Raw genomic sequence first — 17,889 nt, forward strand, 5'->3', positions numbered from 1 at the left:
GGAAGGAGCCGGGCGGCGCAAACGGGGACCGATGGGGGCTCCCGGACACTTCTGAGGAAAAACCTGGGAAGCGGAGAGGAGGACGCGTCACCTCCCACAGCGCCACGGGCTTGCCCAAGATCCCCGCCCCCAGTCCTCCTACGGGCAGCAAGAGGAGAAACCAGAGCGGCCGCCTTGCCAAAGTGCCAGCCGTCCTATGCTGGTAGAGGGGCTGTGCGTCACTTCCTGGGGGGCTCCGCGCTCGTTTCCGGCCCGCAGGCGGAGGCATGGCGGGGCTCGGCCGCGCGGCTGGCGGCGAGGAGCAGGACGGGCCCGGCGGCCGGGGGTGAGGGTGTCTTTACCGTGCCCACCTGGCCGTGGGCTGCACGCGAGGCGGCCGGTCTGACCGTTATGGCCATGGAGGGAGGCGCGTTCTTCGGCTCCCCGCTCAGGAAAACGGTCCGGTTCGGCGGGACCTTGAGGGACGTCCTGCTGAAGCACGAGCAGGTGACGGCGCCTGGGCTTGTCCCGGGGATGATGAAAAGCTGCTTCTTCCCCCCTCCTTTATCGCCCTCGGTCCCCGGGGTGCTGGCGGGGTGCTTCCTCGGGGTTCTCTGAGTAAACGTAGGGGATGGGTGGGCAGAAGGGAATTGCCCCCTGAAGAAGTCCCAGTGAGACTTTAGCAGTTGGGAGGGTGCAGCAGGGGAGAGAGAAACTGTGACCCTTGCTGCCGCTTTATGGCTTTTCTGGCTTTTGCCAGGGATCTTCTAAGCTGTCCATAGTAACAGAGGAGGAAGCTTGCGTTTCAGATGGGGAACGCGGGACCGGAGTTGTGCTCTGTCGTGGGAAACTGAATGTGCCTCTGTTTTCTTTCCCCTTCACATTTGCTCCAGGGAGAAACTGCTGACTTTGAGTTGTTAAAGCATCAGCTGTCGGATCCGGATATAAAGGTGAAACATTTTTGTAGCGGGGGGTTCTGATAGTTGTGGTTGTTTCACAGGAGTACATTTAATTATGAGGCAAAGTATGGCTGTTGTGTTTTAAACATGATATTAAAACTCCCCCATCCCAATAGATTTCTTGGTGCTTGATCAGTTCTCAGCAAGCGTTTCTTGGCTTTCAGGTATCTTTACTCTGTGTTAACTTTGCAGTGACAGAAGTCTTTAGTTTCCAGATCAGCTACACCTTTGATTCCCTCCTGGCTTCTTTGAGAGTACTCCGCTTGGAGTCAGGCCATTATTATTACATTTATTCAGGTGGCAGCTTATATTCCATTCCTTCCAGACCACAGAGTTTTAGGCTGTGTTTCCCTGGCAATTCCCTGATAATTCTAAACTTATCCTTTTAGTTCAGCACCTGCTCCAGACTTGGGAATAATCCTGTTCTGCTTATTCCAAGTGTAATCATGTTGGCCCTCATTCAGGTCTCTGAAGAAGTGTTAACTTGCTTACTTTTCTACATGCCATCATCTTAGTCATACGACTAAGTTGCAAAAAGTCAGTAAGAGACAAGATCTATCCATTTTTTGCAGTAACCGTTTTGCAGAGGCTTGAGAAGGTTGGAATAGGATCACAGGTGTGTGCCCATGTCTATTTAAGGACGATGGTTGGAATAAGATGTCAGGCTTTTTTCTTTCAGGGAAAGGACTTTAGGAACAACCAATTGACAGTTGGAGCACAAAGTCACCTCCTTTTAGAGAACAGATGGGTGATACGTCCAAGGGTTCCTTGTGCCCAACAGCTGGGAGGACTGGGACTAGATTTAGGTCTACAAGGAGTGTCTAGAGTACCGTGTAGTTCCCCTACTTAGCTATTACATTCAGTGTGATAAATCCACTCATCTTGGATTTTGAAAGAGAACTGTGTTCAGCAACTATGGGTGGATTTGCAATTTCCACCTTTCTCTACTCTGGTATTGGTGTGCCTTGTGCAGGAGGAAGAGTAGTGGGTGACATTCCTAACATGCTGGTGTAGAAACTGCCTCCTTAATCGTAATTCTCATGTTTATTTGGGTTTTAAAGGTTTTTATATTAATGCAGTTGCTCTACTTTATTGTCTGTTTTTATAAGGATGCCCAGATCATTAACTGGTTGCATGAATTCCGAGCTTCTGTTGTGCACTTGACAAAAGACGTGGAGGAGCTGGTCAGCATTTTGTTGGTAAGTAGCCACTCATAATATATAGAAATAAATGTTTAATCTCAAAATGTCTGTGTGTTTCACATCATTATTCTAACTGCCTGCAGAAGCTGCCATGGTTGAGAAGAAGCCAGGATGTGGTGGAGGAATATTTAGATTTTCTGGGTAACCTGGTATCAGCACAAAGTATCTATCTTAGACCCTGCCTCCGCATGATTGTCTCACATTTTGTACCTAGTAAGTTTTTAATTTATTTTATTCTAAATGGGATAATTCACACTCTTTTTACTAAAATAACTTGGAGTAAGAGAATATGTATAAGGTCAAACTTTATAACAAATTAGCCTAAAACTAGATATAGTGTGTAAAATTTTTCTGGCTTCTTGAGTAGAAGAAAACTTCTTTTCTTGTTTTGATGTAATGTAGATATTGTAGGTTTTCACCAGGTAGTTCTGGTGAAAATATTGTTCTGATGATACTTTAACTTGTGGCTGTCATCTCTACACTTTTTATAGTTATGCACTAATAGTTCTCTTTCTTACCAGCTCAAGTAATCGTAAGGGAAGATGGTGTGGATTTTTCAGATTCTGATGATGATGAAGAAAGTGAGTACTCAAGCAGTGTGGTTTGCTGCTATTTGTATTACTCCTTCTATGCAGAACTTTTCATTGCTGCCGTAATGTAATTGTACTGGTACAAAACCTGCATGAAGCCATGCACACTGAAGAGTAGGAGGATCCCATGTACTTGAATGCACATGACTCCTATTGAAATTAAGTGGATCATCACCTGGCCCTAGCTGCTTCCAAATCCTTTGAGGTGAATGCTTGGGAAATTTGACTTTCTATTCCAAAGCTTTAGTGTCATGACGAGGAATTAAATTTGTTAATTTTATTCAGGTAGATTTTGGGGTTTTTTTTCAGTATCTTAAGTCCTTTACTAAATAGTATTGATATAAAGGTTGAAGACAACTTTTAGCAATATTTTAGAATCACAGAAAATTAGGGTTGGGAGGGACCTCAAGAGGTCATCTAGTCCAACCTCCTGCTCAAATCATGACCATCCCCAGTTACATCATTCCAGCCAGGGCTTTGTTGAGCTGGGCCTTAAAACCCTCCAAAGACAGATTCCACCACCTCTCTAGGTAACCCATTCCAGTGCTTCACCATCCTCCTAGTGAGAGAATTCTTCCTAATATACAACCTAAACTTCCCTTGCTGCAAGTTGAGACCATTGCTCCTTGTTCTGTCATCTGCAACTACTGGGAACCTCTTTGGAACCACCCTTCAGTTAGTTAAAACCACTTTAATTAGGGTTGCGTACCATTATATTGGTTGCCTGTTGGATTGGCAATGATTTAAAAGGAGAAATGAGCTTACTGACTCTTAGCTTTTTTTGGTTGTTGAAGCCAGGGGTGATGCAGAGGGGGTGCATGTGCACCCCCTGAGAGCGCTGGTGCACCCAGCCGCACTCCCCGTTTAGCTGGTGGGCAGGCGAGAGCACCAGTGCTCCACCCCGCGAGCGCTGGCTAGGGAGCGGGGCTGCCAGCGAAAGCATCTGCACCGCTTTCGGAAGTGGCCATTCGAGTTCTGGAACCAGCGCAGCCACTCTTATGGTGAGTGAAATCGGCCACATGATCAGCCGCTAGGGGACCTCTTTCTCTCCCCTCCCTCAGTTGCTGACTGGTGTCAGGGGTGGGGCACATGCCTGCCCTGACTCGAGGCAACAGACACCCATGGTTATAGCTGATAATTACGGCCATGTGCCTGGAGCACCCTGGCGAGCATAGTCTGGTCCCCACGTCCTGCTGCCAGCCTGAACCTGTGGCAAAAAACAGGTCCTGGCAAGCAGCAGAAGTGGTAGGGAACACTAGGGAGCGGTCACAGGGTGCACACTCAGCAACAAAGGGGCTGTTACTGGCTGAGTGCCGGGGCTGCCATGGAGAAGTTGGCTTGTGAACGGGCAGGGTAAGGCGCCACGCAAGGGACAGTTTAATTCCTTAGCATGACACTAGGCACCTGGAACCTTTGCAGAAGTGGCTTCTCCCCAGTGGCCAGTAGTTTAAAATGCTTTGCACTATTACTAAACATCGATTATCAGATTGACATCAGCTGATATGGTTGGTTAATCATCAGCTATTGGTATTGGCCAAGAAAATCTTTTATCATCGCACTCATAGTTTTAATGGTTTAGTTTGCTGCATGACTGAAGTAGGTTAGCAAAGAACCTTTATAGATGCTCATGCCTGCAAGATTTTACAAAAGTTGTAGTTTAAAAAAATTAAGAAAATCTAGTAAAATGTGGGACTTCATTAGCATTTAATCATACCTCAAATAACTGAAAATCAGTGTTGTGGAGAATGTAGTATTACCTTGTTTTGACAGTAGTTCAGTGTATTTACTTCTAAACTTTTTTTGGCAATAAGGAGATTTGGCTCAGATAAATAACTTTGGCAAATGTAATTTCCTAGGTGAACTAAAAATGGATGGTTAATAGAAAGTACTTACACTAACTTGATTAAGGTAATTAATTGTAATTAATTTCTCTTTTCATAGACCTTTCTGGAAACTTTAAAGCATGTCACAGAGCACTGCAAACGGTAGCAAGATATGTGCCTTTGTAAGTATAGCATCCCACAGTGTTTTGTTTGCCCTTTAATTAATACATAGCTCTTACCAACTGACAAACTTTAAGCTAACTGGGTGAGCAATACTAGCATTTAACATGAGGCTTCTTTGTAATATAACAATTTTGGAATAATGCATCCATTTGACTCTAAAATTTGAATAATTTCTAAGCATCAATAGTTACAATCCCATTAATTCTCGAACAAATCAAACCATGGGATATACTGAATCAAAGGAAAACTGGGCTCCGTGCTGCCTGGTGTTGCCTGCGAAGAAGTCTCCATACTGCTGCCTGTATACATTGTCTACTGGCTTAGTTTGCTGCTTGGTGAAATTTTAGCATTTGTACTTGCTTTTTTTTCTGTTTTGGGTAAAGTTCTTGGTATCTTCTTTATTGCAGAACACCGTTGTTTCTTCTGCCAATACTTGTGGAAAATTTCCCGTTCATTAATAAATCGGAAAGTACCCTGGTAAGAGCCATGAATCTGTCTTCAAAATGTATAAGTATTAGAAAATTACTATAGATTTTATAATTGATTCCTTGCAGAGTTCCATACAGATGCAGTAGCTCTCACACAGCATACAAAAAATTCTTTCCTGATTTGAATACTGTGGGGAAATTTCAACAAGGATGATGAATTTTTCGTCTATAGCTTCCTGCATTTACTTTAGTACATATATATAATGCACTACTAATTATTAAGAGTTTTCATTCAAATGCCCTCTTTTTGGTTGCTGATGTTGAGAAACTAATCATTGGATAGGAATCTTCCTTGCTGGTTGCCTGCTTCAGGCAATGTTTTTGGAAAATTTCAGTCAAAACATTTCAGTCACTGGTGGGAAGGATCTGTGGGAACTTAGACCTAGAAGCTTGAGAGGGCAGCTGGGGTTGGGATGGGGACAGCGGGGAAAAACAGAGAGGGGGGCGGTTTAATATGAAATCCTATGTCTTAAGCATGATGAGGTTTGGGTTATGCATTAACTTGTTTTTAGCCATCTTTAGAATGAATGGTAATATATTCAACTTCCATTTCTGCTTCAGAACTTCAGATATTGTGTTTATTGGTTCGGTACTTCTGTAGTTAGTTTTTGCTCCTTTCAAGGATTCTAGAAATTACAATAAATGAGACTGTCTTAACAATCAAAACCAATTCATGATAATGTATTACAGGAATATTATGTGCATAACTTGCTGCGAATTACTGTATATCTTCCAACTCTGAGACTTGGAATTCTGGAACTTATAGTTGAAAAACTATTGAAGCTGGATGTAAGTGTGGAATCACTTTTTAAAATATTGCTATTTCTTAAACGCCAGCTATGATGCGACTGTTAGTTTTTGTTGAGGCATAATATTAAATACAGTCAGTTGTTGGTTTAAGATTGAGCCACTTAAATTATAATATGAGGCTGAATTTCCATCCTAAACTATAGTTTTACATATGTATGGTATTTGATGTTACTCCTTTGTGCCATGGAAATGTGAACAAAGGCACTTTTTTAGACCCAAAATGCTACAATCATACTGTCAACAATATAATATTTAAAAAATATTGTGGTTACTTTTTCCCAAACTTGTTTTAAGAAGAAATACCAACAAAACTGTTTTCTTATTTTTATATATAGGTAAGCACACCACGACAGGATATTGAGGATGCTGAAGAAAATGCTAATGCCCCTGGTAGTGTGGAAAAAACCACAGAAGAAGGACTTTTTGACATGGTTGGCTGTCTTAATGACACTACTTCTAATTTTTTAAATAAAAATTAAGAAAACTTACTGTAATACTTTAAGTGGCAATGATACACAGCCTTAAGGGGATAAAATATTGTTATGTTAGAAACTAGACTGTCAGAAAATGTTGAAGCTTCAACTAAATTGTGCTTTTTGACTTCTTTATTATTTTAATAGGTACAAATATAATTACTTAATGGGGAAACACAGCACCCAAATCACCACCACTAAAGATAGAATAATTTAGTTGATATATTCCATTTGGAAATGTCAGTGTTGGCAGATCAGCAACATTTTGAAGGTCCAGTTTGATCTCAGTGAAAGTCTCCCAGAAATCCAGTGGGATTTCTGCTGCGACTGCTAGATGGACTGTTAATGGCTAGCCATGTGTTCTAGGCTCTTGGCTGTTTGTGAGTGCTAGCTCTCAGAGATACCTGGCTCCCCAAGTTGCCTGACTCTTAACCAGGCGGATTTGTGACGCTACTGGCAAAAAGCCAAGACGATTTTGGAATTCTGTTTTTAACTGAAGTTAAATCGGATGTCAAAATTTTCTGCAGAAACGAGAGTACAATTCTCCATTGAATTGTAAATAACGCCCAGAGCTTAACTAGCTTTTTGTCTTTGAAACCTGATTCCTTTCCCATACATAATACTTGATGTTATTAGGATAAGGCATTGAAAGAGAAAATACCAGGTACTGTATTGTCACTGTCAGTTCCCATTTAAACAACACTGATCTTCTGTTGAAAGAAAACAAAATCCAGAGAAAATCTACAATTCAGAATAAAACTGTGGACTGACATTGTGTGGTTTATTTCTGTTAAAAATTAAGTCCAGTTCAGCTTGTACAATATTGGAAACTTGGTAGAAAAAGTAAATATTTGAAAACAGTAGCATTGTTAGTCTGCTCATTGTGTCTGAGATTTACTCATCATATCCAATATGTGTTCTTAAAGGAAAGGAATCTACACCAGAAATGAATCCAAATACATATCTATTCTAATGCAGAGATCAAAGCTTAAGCCCATAGTCAATAAAGCAGTGATCATTGTATGCATTTGTACAGTGATTATTTTTTAAAATTGTATCCATAATACTAAGCTTTATGACAGGAATAGAGAAAGTTAGGGGTTTTTGCAGTATGCAAGAGAAATCCTTAATTGCTGCATTATCTCACAGGAGGAAGATGAAGAAACAGAAAAAGAAAACCAAGGTGCCTCCAGTGAGAGTGATGTGATGGCCCATCCTCTAGCAGAACGCTTGGATATTTTGATGACCATTCTGTTTACTTATATAAAAGAGATCTGCTATGTCAATGGTAATGAAGTATGGATCATACATGTTTCTCCTCCCTTTCCCTCCTTCCCTGCCCCGCCTTACTCCCCGAGTAGACATGAGGAGAGTTCTGCTACTGCAGGACTGGACCATGAGAATCTGGTTGTCATCTGTAGAATTCTTCTTCAGCAGCATACATAGATTAGATTTTCAGCTGTATCCCACATCTTAACATAACCACAGTTGAAGAATGATGCAAAGGCTCAGCTTTGGCTTTCTGTTCTTGGAAGGCCTTGTAATATTTTAAAACCTGGCAACTAGCTTTGTCACCAAGAAGCTAGTGCACTAGCTGAGAGTGCTACTTCACTTCCACGAGTCATCTCTCGTGTATCTCCTGTTAGCACTCACTTCATAGCTTGACATGTCCCTTATACCAGCCACTATGTGAGAGTTAATGTAGGAGCTACTGTTTTCTTTTTCAGTGAGAATTTCCTTGTGGGGAGATCCATTGGCTTTCCAGTCTCTTTTTGCCAGAATTGCATGAACAACCAAGAGTGAGAAGTCTCTCATAATCTGTCATTTTGAATCCTTCCTGTTTTTCATCTAATTTCTGTGTGTGCGTGTGTGTGTGTGTGTGTGTGTGCGCGAGAGAGAGAGAACACGCATATGGGGCATATATTGTCCCTTAGCTGGTTTGTATTAGCACTGTAAAGTTTTCTTAAGGTGAATGTTGTGTGCTTCAGGAACTTGCTGAGGAGTTATAAGTAAGATTTAATGTTTGATGCTTCTTCAGTATTCACTTTGATAATCAGAAAGATAGATTCCTTTTTACAATTTTGTATATATAAGGTAAACAACCCCACCTAATCACTAGGGGTGTGTAAAATGGGCCGTATTCAATTCAGATTTCAATTTGGCCCGAATCAGGGACAGTGATTCAGTTTGTTGATTCAGATCACTGTCCTTTTTTGATTTGGCCGAATCTGAAGATTCAATGCTGATTCAGAGAATCAGCAATTCGGCCATAGACGCAGGTTTAAATGCTTTTTCTACATACCTCGAGGTACCAGGTGCAGCTCAAGAACTCTGCTATGTTGGGGCAGATGGAGCATCCCACAGGAGCACAGCATGCTCAGTGGCAAACCCAGAAGTGGACTGGGACCAGTTCCCCGGCGGGGGGGGGGCGTGCACTCGTGCTCCGCGGCAGATCTGGAAGTGCAACCAGAAGTGCTGTCTGGTCCAGTTCTGGGTCTGCTGCTGAGTATGCTGGGGATCTTCCCATACTCCTGTGGGATGCTGCGTCTGCCCCATCATCTCGGCATTCGCAGGCCACCTGGTACCGAGGTATGTAGAAAAAAACATTTTAAACTCTGTCTTATGTCCAAATCGTTGAATATTTCTGAATCTCTCCAAATTGATTTGGAGGGTTCTGATTCAATTTGGAGAAATTAAAGGGTCTGATTCAATTCGGCCACTGAATTGGGCCGAATCTCCACCAAATCAAATCGGCAACCAAAGCTTCACACAGCCCTACTAATCACTAGTTAAAACTGGAATTTAAATCCTTTATTGAAATGCAAAGGAAAATCCTAACTTTTTGTCTCTTAAAGGAACAATGGTAGATGGACAGTTGTACTTTAAATTTCTGATATTAAACCTTGTAGATTTTTTAACAAGAAAGAATGTCTACAAATCAGATTTACTCTCTGATTTTTTTATTTTTCCCCCTTTCCTCCCATGTTCTGATAACATTAAGTTACCTATTCACTTTTTCACTTCAGTGACATAGTATTGTAATGTTTTCATGTTTTTTGGCACTGGCAAATATATACATAGATACAAAAAAAACTTTTGCAGCTCAAATATCAGGAAGTATTTCTGTGATATTATGTCTTTAGATCTCCTTATGTTTGGAGACTAATCTGCTTGGCAGCATTTCTTTAAGTACACGTTGCAATTCTGGGGAAGAGCAAAGAGCCACTGGAATCTTTTTTTTTTTTTTTTGTCTTACAGGCACACTTGATATCAGCAATACAAAAGGCTTATATCGGGATCTAATTACCATCTTTGACAAACTCATTTTACCAACCCATGCTTTGTGTCATGTACAGTACTTCATGTTTTATATCTGCAGTTTTAAATTGGTGAGTAACAGCATAGGCTTTATAGAATGTAGCTCTTCTATGGTATTTTAGACCTTTTCCCCTTTTTTAGCTTAAGGAGTTGTCAAGTTACATTGATTCACCTGAAATCCTAATTCCACTCCATATCTAGGGAGTGGAAAGGGGCATTAGCATACGTCTCTTTAGTTTCTTTCTCTCTTTCCACATTCCTTATAATTAACCTGTAGCAGGGCACTAGGATGCCTGCTACTGAAGATAGAAAATGGCTTAGCTGCCACTTATTAAGGCAGCAGGTGGCAGTTGTTATGGGAGCTGATTAGATCAGCTGACTGCCAGGGGGTGAGGCTTGCCCTTCATAAGGAGGGAAGGCTGAGGCCAGAGACAGTTCCCCTCTGGCAGCCACCGGAGGACCGGGCGAGGCTGTAGGGGTGGAGGAGGCCTCAGCAGGAGCTCCCCAGTAAGGTGGGGGAGTTGCTGGCACCACAGAGGGTGCCGCGTTGTGGGGTTGTCCCGACCCCAGCCCATTGGGGTGACTTTGGGAGAGTCCAGTAGGGCGCGGGCCTAGGAAGGTGGGTCTAAGCAGTGGGGGGGTCCCGACCCCAGCCCAGCATGGGCACTACCGGGACAGGCCCCAGTTGGAAGTCCCAATTGGGAGGAGCCCCAGCGGGGCGTAGGCCTGAGTCGGGCATAGACAGGCCCGAGTGCGGGCAGGGAGTGCAAGAGGCGTGACCACAGGCCCATGTGCAGGCATAGAAGGCCCGAGTGTGGGCAGCGAGCGCAAGGAGTGCGAGCAAGGGCCCCAGCGGGGGCATAGAAGGCCCAGTGCAGGCGACGAGCACGAGAGGTGTGATTACAGGACCCAGGGCGGGGCAGCGGAGCGCAAGAGGCGCGATTACAGGCCCGAGTGCGGGCACGGAGCTCGAGAGGCGTGACCACAGCCTCGAGTGCGGGCGGGGCACGCGGGGTGCAGGCCAGTACGCGGGTGGCCACAGAACATAAGGGAGGCAGGCCTGGGTGGGGCACTGCCTGTGAGATATGAAGCCCCGAGAGGGGAATAAGCCCATTGGGAAGTCCGGGCTGGGCGAGAAGGGGCGCAATCAGAGAGCCGTCCCAGGAGGGCGCGCGTGTATTGAGTTGGCCCTGGGAGAGGACCAGCACAGGGACTCGAACCAAAGGCCCGGTATAGTAAGACTGGCCCCGTGCCAAGAAGGGCAGGAAGGCAGCCTCCCTAATTGAACCTATACTAAGATCAAAGATGTGGCGGACGAGATAGAGGGTGCATTCAAAGCCCAGGTTGGCACGGTAGGCAAGGGCACTAGGGGAGGTCACAGCACCCCTAGGGGCTGTCCTGCTGCATAACCTCTCCACTATAGGTTGCTTATTCATGTTGCATTCACCCTTGGGCCAGGATCTTTGTTGCGTTCACCCTTTTCTTCTACAGCTTGCCTTTAGTTTCTTAAGCAAAAAAACCCACTGGGTCTGCCAATATATTTCCTGCATTTAACAAAGTACAGAACTTCTTTAAAGCATAATAAGAGGAATATGCAAAGCCTACAGGGGCTCAGTTCAATGGTACTTGTTCTCTGTCATTATGATTAATTACAGGCATTTTTTTGGTCCTGGAAGCTTTTTTTTTTTTATCCTGATAAGTGAGTTTCTGTTGGCTATCTGTAAACAGTTGGCTTCAGCACTGGGTGTCTGTTTAGAGATGGTATTAGCCTTGGGATTAATGGATTGCATGTACCTTGTCTTGTTTGCAGGGGTTTGCAGAAGCATTCTTAGACCATCTTTGGAAGATACTGCAGGATCCAAATAATCCTGCAGTGATCAGACAAACGGCTGGAAATTATATTGGCAGCTTCTTGGCAAGGGCTACGTTTATTCCAACTGTGTAAGTAGTTTCGCTAGATCATTTAAATATCATTTGTTTAAAGCAAACAGTTTGGTGTCTGCTGGAGGAAAGTGCAGAATGGTACTAAGCCCCATTTTCTCCCTGTCCGCCACTTTGCCAGTGATCCATATCTGAGTTATGTTCTTACTCTTCTTGTCTATGTTCTTACTCCCTGTGGGATTCTCTTGAAGTTTTCCAAGCACTTTGTTTATGAAATATCTGTTGAGACTTAAGGTGAGGTTATCAAAGGCCATGGAGCAAGACCCTGGCAATGGAATCTAATTTTAAAACTGTTTCCATACTTGCATTTGTATGTACTGTGCACACTGAGGTCTTAAATATTCATGTTTTATCTTTGACACCTACCAGACTGATTTTCTCCTTTTTTTTTTTTTTTTTTTAAATATATTCCCTTGTAGCACAGTGAAAGCATGCCTGGACCTGTTGGTTAATTGGCTGCACAGATATATTGATAGTCAGGATGCAGGGACAAATGCTTACTGTGATGTGGCTCTACATGGACCGTTTTACTCCACTTGCCAAGCTGTCTTCTATACTTTCATTTTCCGCCATAGGCAGCTTTTAGATGGCAACTTAAGGAAAGGTGAGTGTGTTAGAAGAGACAGCAATGGAAAATGTAAACGCATTTCATTTGCAACCTTTGGAAGTGTTGGATGATTTAAATAATAATTGGTTCAGTCAAGTGGCTTCTGAGATGCTTACCTTACTCCATTTTAAACAAACTAAGATCTTATGGATTTTTATTGGAACGTGACATCAGGGCAGCTTGTTCTTTAGCCAGTCAAGACAAAGCAGATAAAGTCTGTGGGCCAGACTCACAGCCCCACTATTGAGTGCCTTTAGCTGACCAGCATTTAATCTGATAGAGGTGTCCCTTTGTGGTATATCAATTATCATTTACAGTGGTTCTGTCCCTTTACCTCAGCTCTGGTGCAGGGCATGTGACTAGAGTATCCCTAGTGTATGCTCCAATGCTCCTGGCATTAGGAATGCCCTCTGTGCCTAAGCATAGAGTAGTCTGCTGCTTCAGTGTAAGCTACAGTCTGGTCCAGCTCTATTCTTGGAATAAAAAGCCATGAAAAATAATATTCAATGAAAAATTGAATATGGGTATATGGTGACCAATGAACAACCTTGAGGATTGGCCTCAAATTGAGAACCACTAGCTAAGAATCTGGGAAAGCAGTGTCTGAAACTCTTGTGTACTTATTTGCAAATAATTCTCATTTTGAAGGTTTGGCATACCTGCAGAACTTAAATTTTGAACGCATCGTCATGTGTCAACTGAATCCCCTGAAGATTTGCTTGGTTTCTGTTGTTAACTTGTTTGCGGCCATTACCAGGTAACTGTTTTTCCAGTTTAAATTTTCTACAGTTTATGTCGATTTATGTATGTAGACCATAGTCTAATAGTTCAAAGATTAACTTTCTTGTAAACTTGTATGTTTGTGCAAGTGCTACATATTGTGTAAAATAAATCATGTCATCATTATAATAGTATGCATATTTCAAGCCTTCAGCCCATCTCTGGCCTAACTCCTGGGCCAGTAAGATCTTCAGGCTCCCTGACCCTGTTGACACTCAACCCTCCTGGGCTTTGAGTAGCTGACTCTGCCTTACACCTCTTGCAAGCTATGGGTCCCTGACCCTCCTTGCTCTCATGACCATTTGGCTGTGGCCCTGCTCTTTGGCTTTGGTCTCTATCTTGGGTCCACTGAGACCATCAGGCTCCCTGGCCCTGTTGACATTTGCCTCGCCTTCTCTCCCTTCAGGCCCAGCTAGGACCTTCTGACTTCCCTTTTCTTCTTTCCACAAACCACCAGAGTTGCTTACCACCAGCTCAGGTGTTGCCCAGAAGCCCTTCTGCGCAGGAGCTCCTCTTTCCATGACTCTCAAGGCTAGACTCTCTGACCAGCTGAGGCCCTGGACTTATATGCTTGAAGCCCCGCCCCCCCGGTCATGTGACTCTTTATTTGCCCCTGCCACACCTGCAAGCTGCTTCTCAAGCAGCCTCTTCCCCTCTTAGTGATAGGCATGGTAGGTGCCCTGTCACAGTCAGATCCAGTGAGATGCTCTAGTTCACAAGAACTGCTCCATTGCTTTATGATGGTACAAATTGCAGTCATTGGTTCTGTTGGGGATTAAAGAGGAGACTGTGAGCTCAAATGTATTCTGATTGTGTTTAAGACTTGTTGTTGGTCATCAAACTGAAAAGGGAAGTTTGAGCTACAACTTTGATATTAGTGAAATAAACCTTGATCAGTTTTAGTATCTTGTGAAATGATTTGCTTTCCATGTAGTTGGTAAGTGTAACCATTCACTGCTTCATTTTGTTTGTTTGCTTTTTTATTTTAAGGAAGTACCAGTTGGTGTTCTGCTACACCATAATTGAGAGGAACAACAGGCAATTTTTACCGGTTGTTAGAAGCAGCAATGGTGGTGATTCTGTACAGGCTTGCACTAATCCACTTGATAGTTTTTTTCCTTTTGATCCTTACATTCTCAAAAGGTTTGTATTTGAAATCTATACTAATTTCTGCCTTACAGAAAACTCATACTTTAAGGCACTGTTCAAGATTTCCTGAATTATATTTGTCTTTCTGGTTCTTTAAGCACCCGATTGTTGTATTATGTGGAAGTACAGAATGTGACTTAAGACGTTTTTAGATTTAGCACTGCCAAAAGCTTGAAACCTGAAGTCTGTCTACACTGTAGGGTGTAGAATGTCAGGTCCACCTTCCCATCCGTCTGGCTTCAGTAGGAGGTTAGATTAGGTAAGACTTCTTTAGCTACCCCTATTTAATTTGCAAGATTGCAACAACAAAGCATTGTATTGTGATCCAGTGGATGGTTTCTTATACTTTCTTGTGCAAGATGGGATTTGGCTTGTTTTCTTCTTAGATGTGAATGGTCTCTTTTCAGCCTTATTTATCAAGAATGTTTATACGCTTGGCATTATGCATGTTGGCTGCTTTAATACATGAAGAGAATGAGCTTGGTAGCTCTTGTGAGAAGAACAGTTTTCAAGGCGCAAGAAGGGCTGCAGTGAGACCTTGTTCCAAAGAGTAAAACTGGTGTGAAGAAGCCTGCGGGTTATAAATTAGAAGAGGATTGTACTTGCCTAAGGGATTACTAGCTACTTGGTTAAAATACATCATTGTGAGTAGTGGATTTAGTGCCTGAATCTCTCTCATGCTCTGCTTTCAAGCCAAACCATTTGATCTTCTCTGTGTAACTTCTTACCCATCTGTAAAATGGAGATAGATTAGCCTACCTTACAGAGATATATCTGTGAAGTGTGTAATCCATTGAAACGCACTAGAGAAATGTATAAACTGAAGTGCTTAATTCACAATTACTTGGGTTCAAGTCTATTAAGCATCTGTATTGTTTTCAGGTCAAAGAAGAATATTGATCCTCTTTATCAGATTTGGGAAGAACTGAGTGCTGAAGATCTCCAGGACCTTACAAAACCCATTAAAAAGGTAATTTATTGTCAAAATATACAGGTTCAGATTTGGTTAACGTTTTTATATTAGCTGCTTTGACATTTGCCCCATGGAATTGTTTCATCTGATCCACTGGTAGCCTGGTGGGCTACTGGAAGCTGGAGGGTGCAGAATTTGGGCTTTCTAGACCCTGACAGTTGTGGACCTTTTGGCAGGCCTCTAGATCTGCATTGCTGACTGAGTGCCAGCCTGTGCCACTGGCCACCCTCGGACCTGTGGACCTGCAACATTGCCTCAACTCTGACCTGCCGCAGGTGCTGCTGGCCCTGTGGATTTGGCCTGGGGCAGGAGTGAGTTTGACATCCTTCTTTATAGCACTAATACTCCCCTAGTAAAGCTGCTTTGAAGTTCTGATTACTCTTTCTGCTAAGTATTTATTTAACTCAAGAGCGAAAATGACAAGTCATTGTAGTGCCTCCCTCTTCTCATTTGGCCTTTTCTTTGTGCAGAATACAACTGAAGACGAAGATGATGACTTCTTGAAAGGAGAGACTCCTCAGAATGATGGCATGCTTGGAATTACTCCAAGTTCGTATGACTCAAATATTCTGAGTCCACCAAGCAGCCTAGGAACCCCCCCACCAGGAACATATGTACAGCAGCACCTCTGACTGAAACTGCAAGTTGAGAGGCAAAAGCTACGTGCATTTTCACTCTGGAAATCTGTTCTGTCTTTTTACAAACTCAAGGGTTTTTTTTCATTTTTTTTCTTTGAACTGTATTAAACAGGGAGGAAAGCTAACTTGGCTTTTTAACTGTTGTTTCTACTAAGATGAGTTCTGATAATTTCATATGTTGCCAGAAGAGACTAGAGAATAAAATGTGCAATATTTTACACATTTCATATTGAAATAGATTTTTATATAATTTAGGCATTTTCCCTTGACTTTAAAAAGCTTGTGTGTATTTTTTCACTTCTAATATATATATCTATATCTTTAAAAGGAAGTCTTGGCTTCTTTTCCCAGCGACTTCACTAGGCCCAGGATTTTGCTTCTTATGTTTATATTGTGTTTTGATGGGTCTGTAAGTTTTCTGTTCCCCTTTTCCCCTTCTCTTTGTCTGACCCCAAGATAAAAACCATGGACTAAACTCTAAATTCAGCAAAACAGTGACTCCCTTTCATGAGTTGCTTTGCTTCTCTACCTTAGCTGCTTCTGTCAGTTGATGGAAGTAGCTGGTAACGTATTTTGATGGTAGGAAGTGCTTTGCAAATGCTGGGTATTATCACTGAAAAAGATTTAGTTGGAACAAAGTCTCCCCCTTCTGAATTTCCTCATTTAAAAAAAAATAAAATAAAATTTACCACCTCAAACCATCATCATGCATAAGTAACAAAGAGAAAAGCTTAATGTCTGCTTGTTTGACCTACAGATGGTTGTTCTGTAGAAGTGTTGTGTAGAGCATTGAGCTCTAGAGTTGAGTTGAAAAGCACTGTGCAAGTCCTGTTTTTTGGAGTGTGATTTTAAAATGTGAAACTTGAAACTGGAAAACCTCAGAAGAGAAGTGATATGATTCCTCCTTTCCTCCTGCATCATAGCAGAGATTTGCCTTACTTCAGCATAACTGTTTTCTGTTACATAATTGTTTGGCTTTGAGTCAAGAGGCTCAAATAAACGTGGATGATTTCTGGAAAAACTGCCTAGCATTTCAATTAGATGACCATGTTTCTTGACACATGAGAATATGTTGTTCTGGGAACTCAAAATAATTAATTATTTTGGTCCAGATTCTTGTCTTTAGGTTGCTGCAACTGCACTGGCCTGGGTTTTGTACTTTTTTTTTTTTATTTAGACTTGTTGCTAGACTTTCAAGATTCCATAGATGGGATGGGAATGGAAACACGTCTTGATACACCCAGATACTTACAAACCGTATATTTGTACATAATTGAATTAATGTATGTACAAGACAGACTGGACTGTGTGTAGAAGTATACATAGTAGAAAAAAAACATGCTGTAGGAATTGGGGGTTTCAGGAGTGCCCAATTCTGGCAATTTCCTTTTGAAAGACTGGGACACAATTAATGGGACATTTTCTATGAGAGAGGTTTGGGAACAGTCTAGTAAAGTCCATGTGCTCCTGTCACTTGATGACCATTTTTTTCCTTAAGTTTTGTCTGTGCAGTTCTTCAAAAATATTTTATTCTTTATGCCATCATTCTTGGAGTAATAAAAAGTTTGCATCTGAAATAACTTGTCTTCCCTCCTAACATGAAAGTATCCTTGCAACAAAGGGAAGAGTGATTTCCAGAGTGCCACAAAGTGCATATTTGTATATATATTTTATTCCATGTGATACCAGTGCCCTTAACATTATAAGCCCCACCTTTTGAGAAGCAAACAATGTACAACTTCCAACATATAATACTTCAGTCTTTTAGCTAACCGTTAATATATTACATGTGGTCCAGGTATGCCCCATGTGCCAGTTCCTCCTCTTCTCCCAGCACTTTCCTGCCACACCTTTGAGGTTATTTATGTACATAAATGGGAGTAGGGTGGAGGGTGTGATACTTGAGTGTCTGTAGTCGGGGGGGGGGGGGAACTATTCTGGCCATACCTGGGGCCTTTTTGCCTCATCATGATACT

At 42.4% G+C, this 17,889-nt stretch overlaps 1 protein-coding gene across 1 annotated transcript; it reads left to right on the forward strand.

Annotated features, from left to right (window-relative positions):
- Positions 1 to 231: 231 nt before the first annotated feature.
- RRN3 (RNA polymerase I transcription factor RRN3) lies at positions 232 to 17,472 on the forward strand. The gene is made up of 17 exons (XM_090024195.1): positions 232 to 486; positions 873 to 929; positions 2,048 to 2,137; positions 2,224 to 2,353; positions 2,662 to 2,721; positions 4,672 to 4,735; positions 5,144 to 5,213; positions 5,915 to 6,013; positions 6,370 to 6,465; positions 7,657 to 7,795; positions 9,766 to 9,896; positions 11,636 to 11,766; positions 12,186 to 12,370; positions 13,022 to 13,130; positions 14,144 to 14,296; positions 15,185 to 15,272; positions 15,746 to 17,472. The coding sequence occupies exons 1-17, from the start codon at positions 391 to 393 to the stop codon at positions 15,905 to 15,907; spliced, it is 1,860 nt and encodes a 619-aa protein (XP_089880321.1). The 5' UTR covers positions 232 to 390; the 3' UTR covers positions 15,908 to 17,472.
- The last annotated feature ends 417 nt before the right edge of the window (positions 17,473 to 17,889 follow it).

Source organism: Crocodylus siamensis, chromosome 12 (genome assembly GCF_052110815.1).
Source record: "Crocodylus siamensis isolate JL-2025a chromosome 12, ASM5211081v1, whole genome shotgun sequence".
Classification (NCBI taxonomy): domain Eukaryota; kingdom Metazoa; phylum Chordata; order Crocodylia; family Crocodylidae; genus Crocodylus; species Crocodylus siamensis.

What these genes read in the sequence shown, in the direction of transcription:
- RRN3 (XM_090024195.1), top strand. Translation starts at nt 391, where the DNA reads ATGGCCATGGAGGGAGGCGCGTTCTTCGGCTCCCCGCTCAGGAAAACG. An exon ending in TGTCGGATCCGGATATAAAG is followed by an intron (nt 930 to 2,047) that starts GTGAAACATTTT and finishes TGTTTTTATAAG; the next exon opens with GATGCCCAGATCATTAACTG. An exon ending in ATATCTGCAGTTTTAAATTG is followed by an intron (nt 9,897 to 11,635) that starts GTGAGTAACAGC and finishes TCTTGTTTGCAG; the next exon opens with GGGTTTGCAGAAGCATTCTT.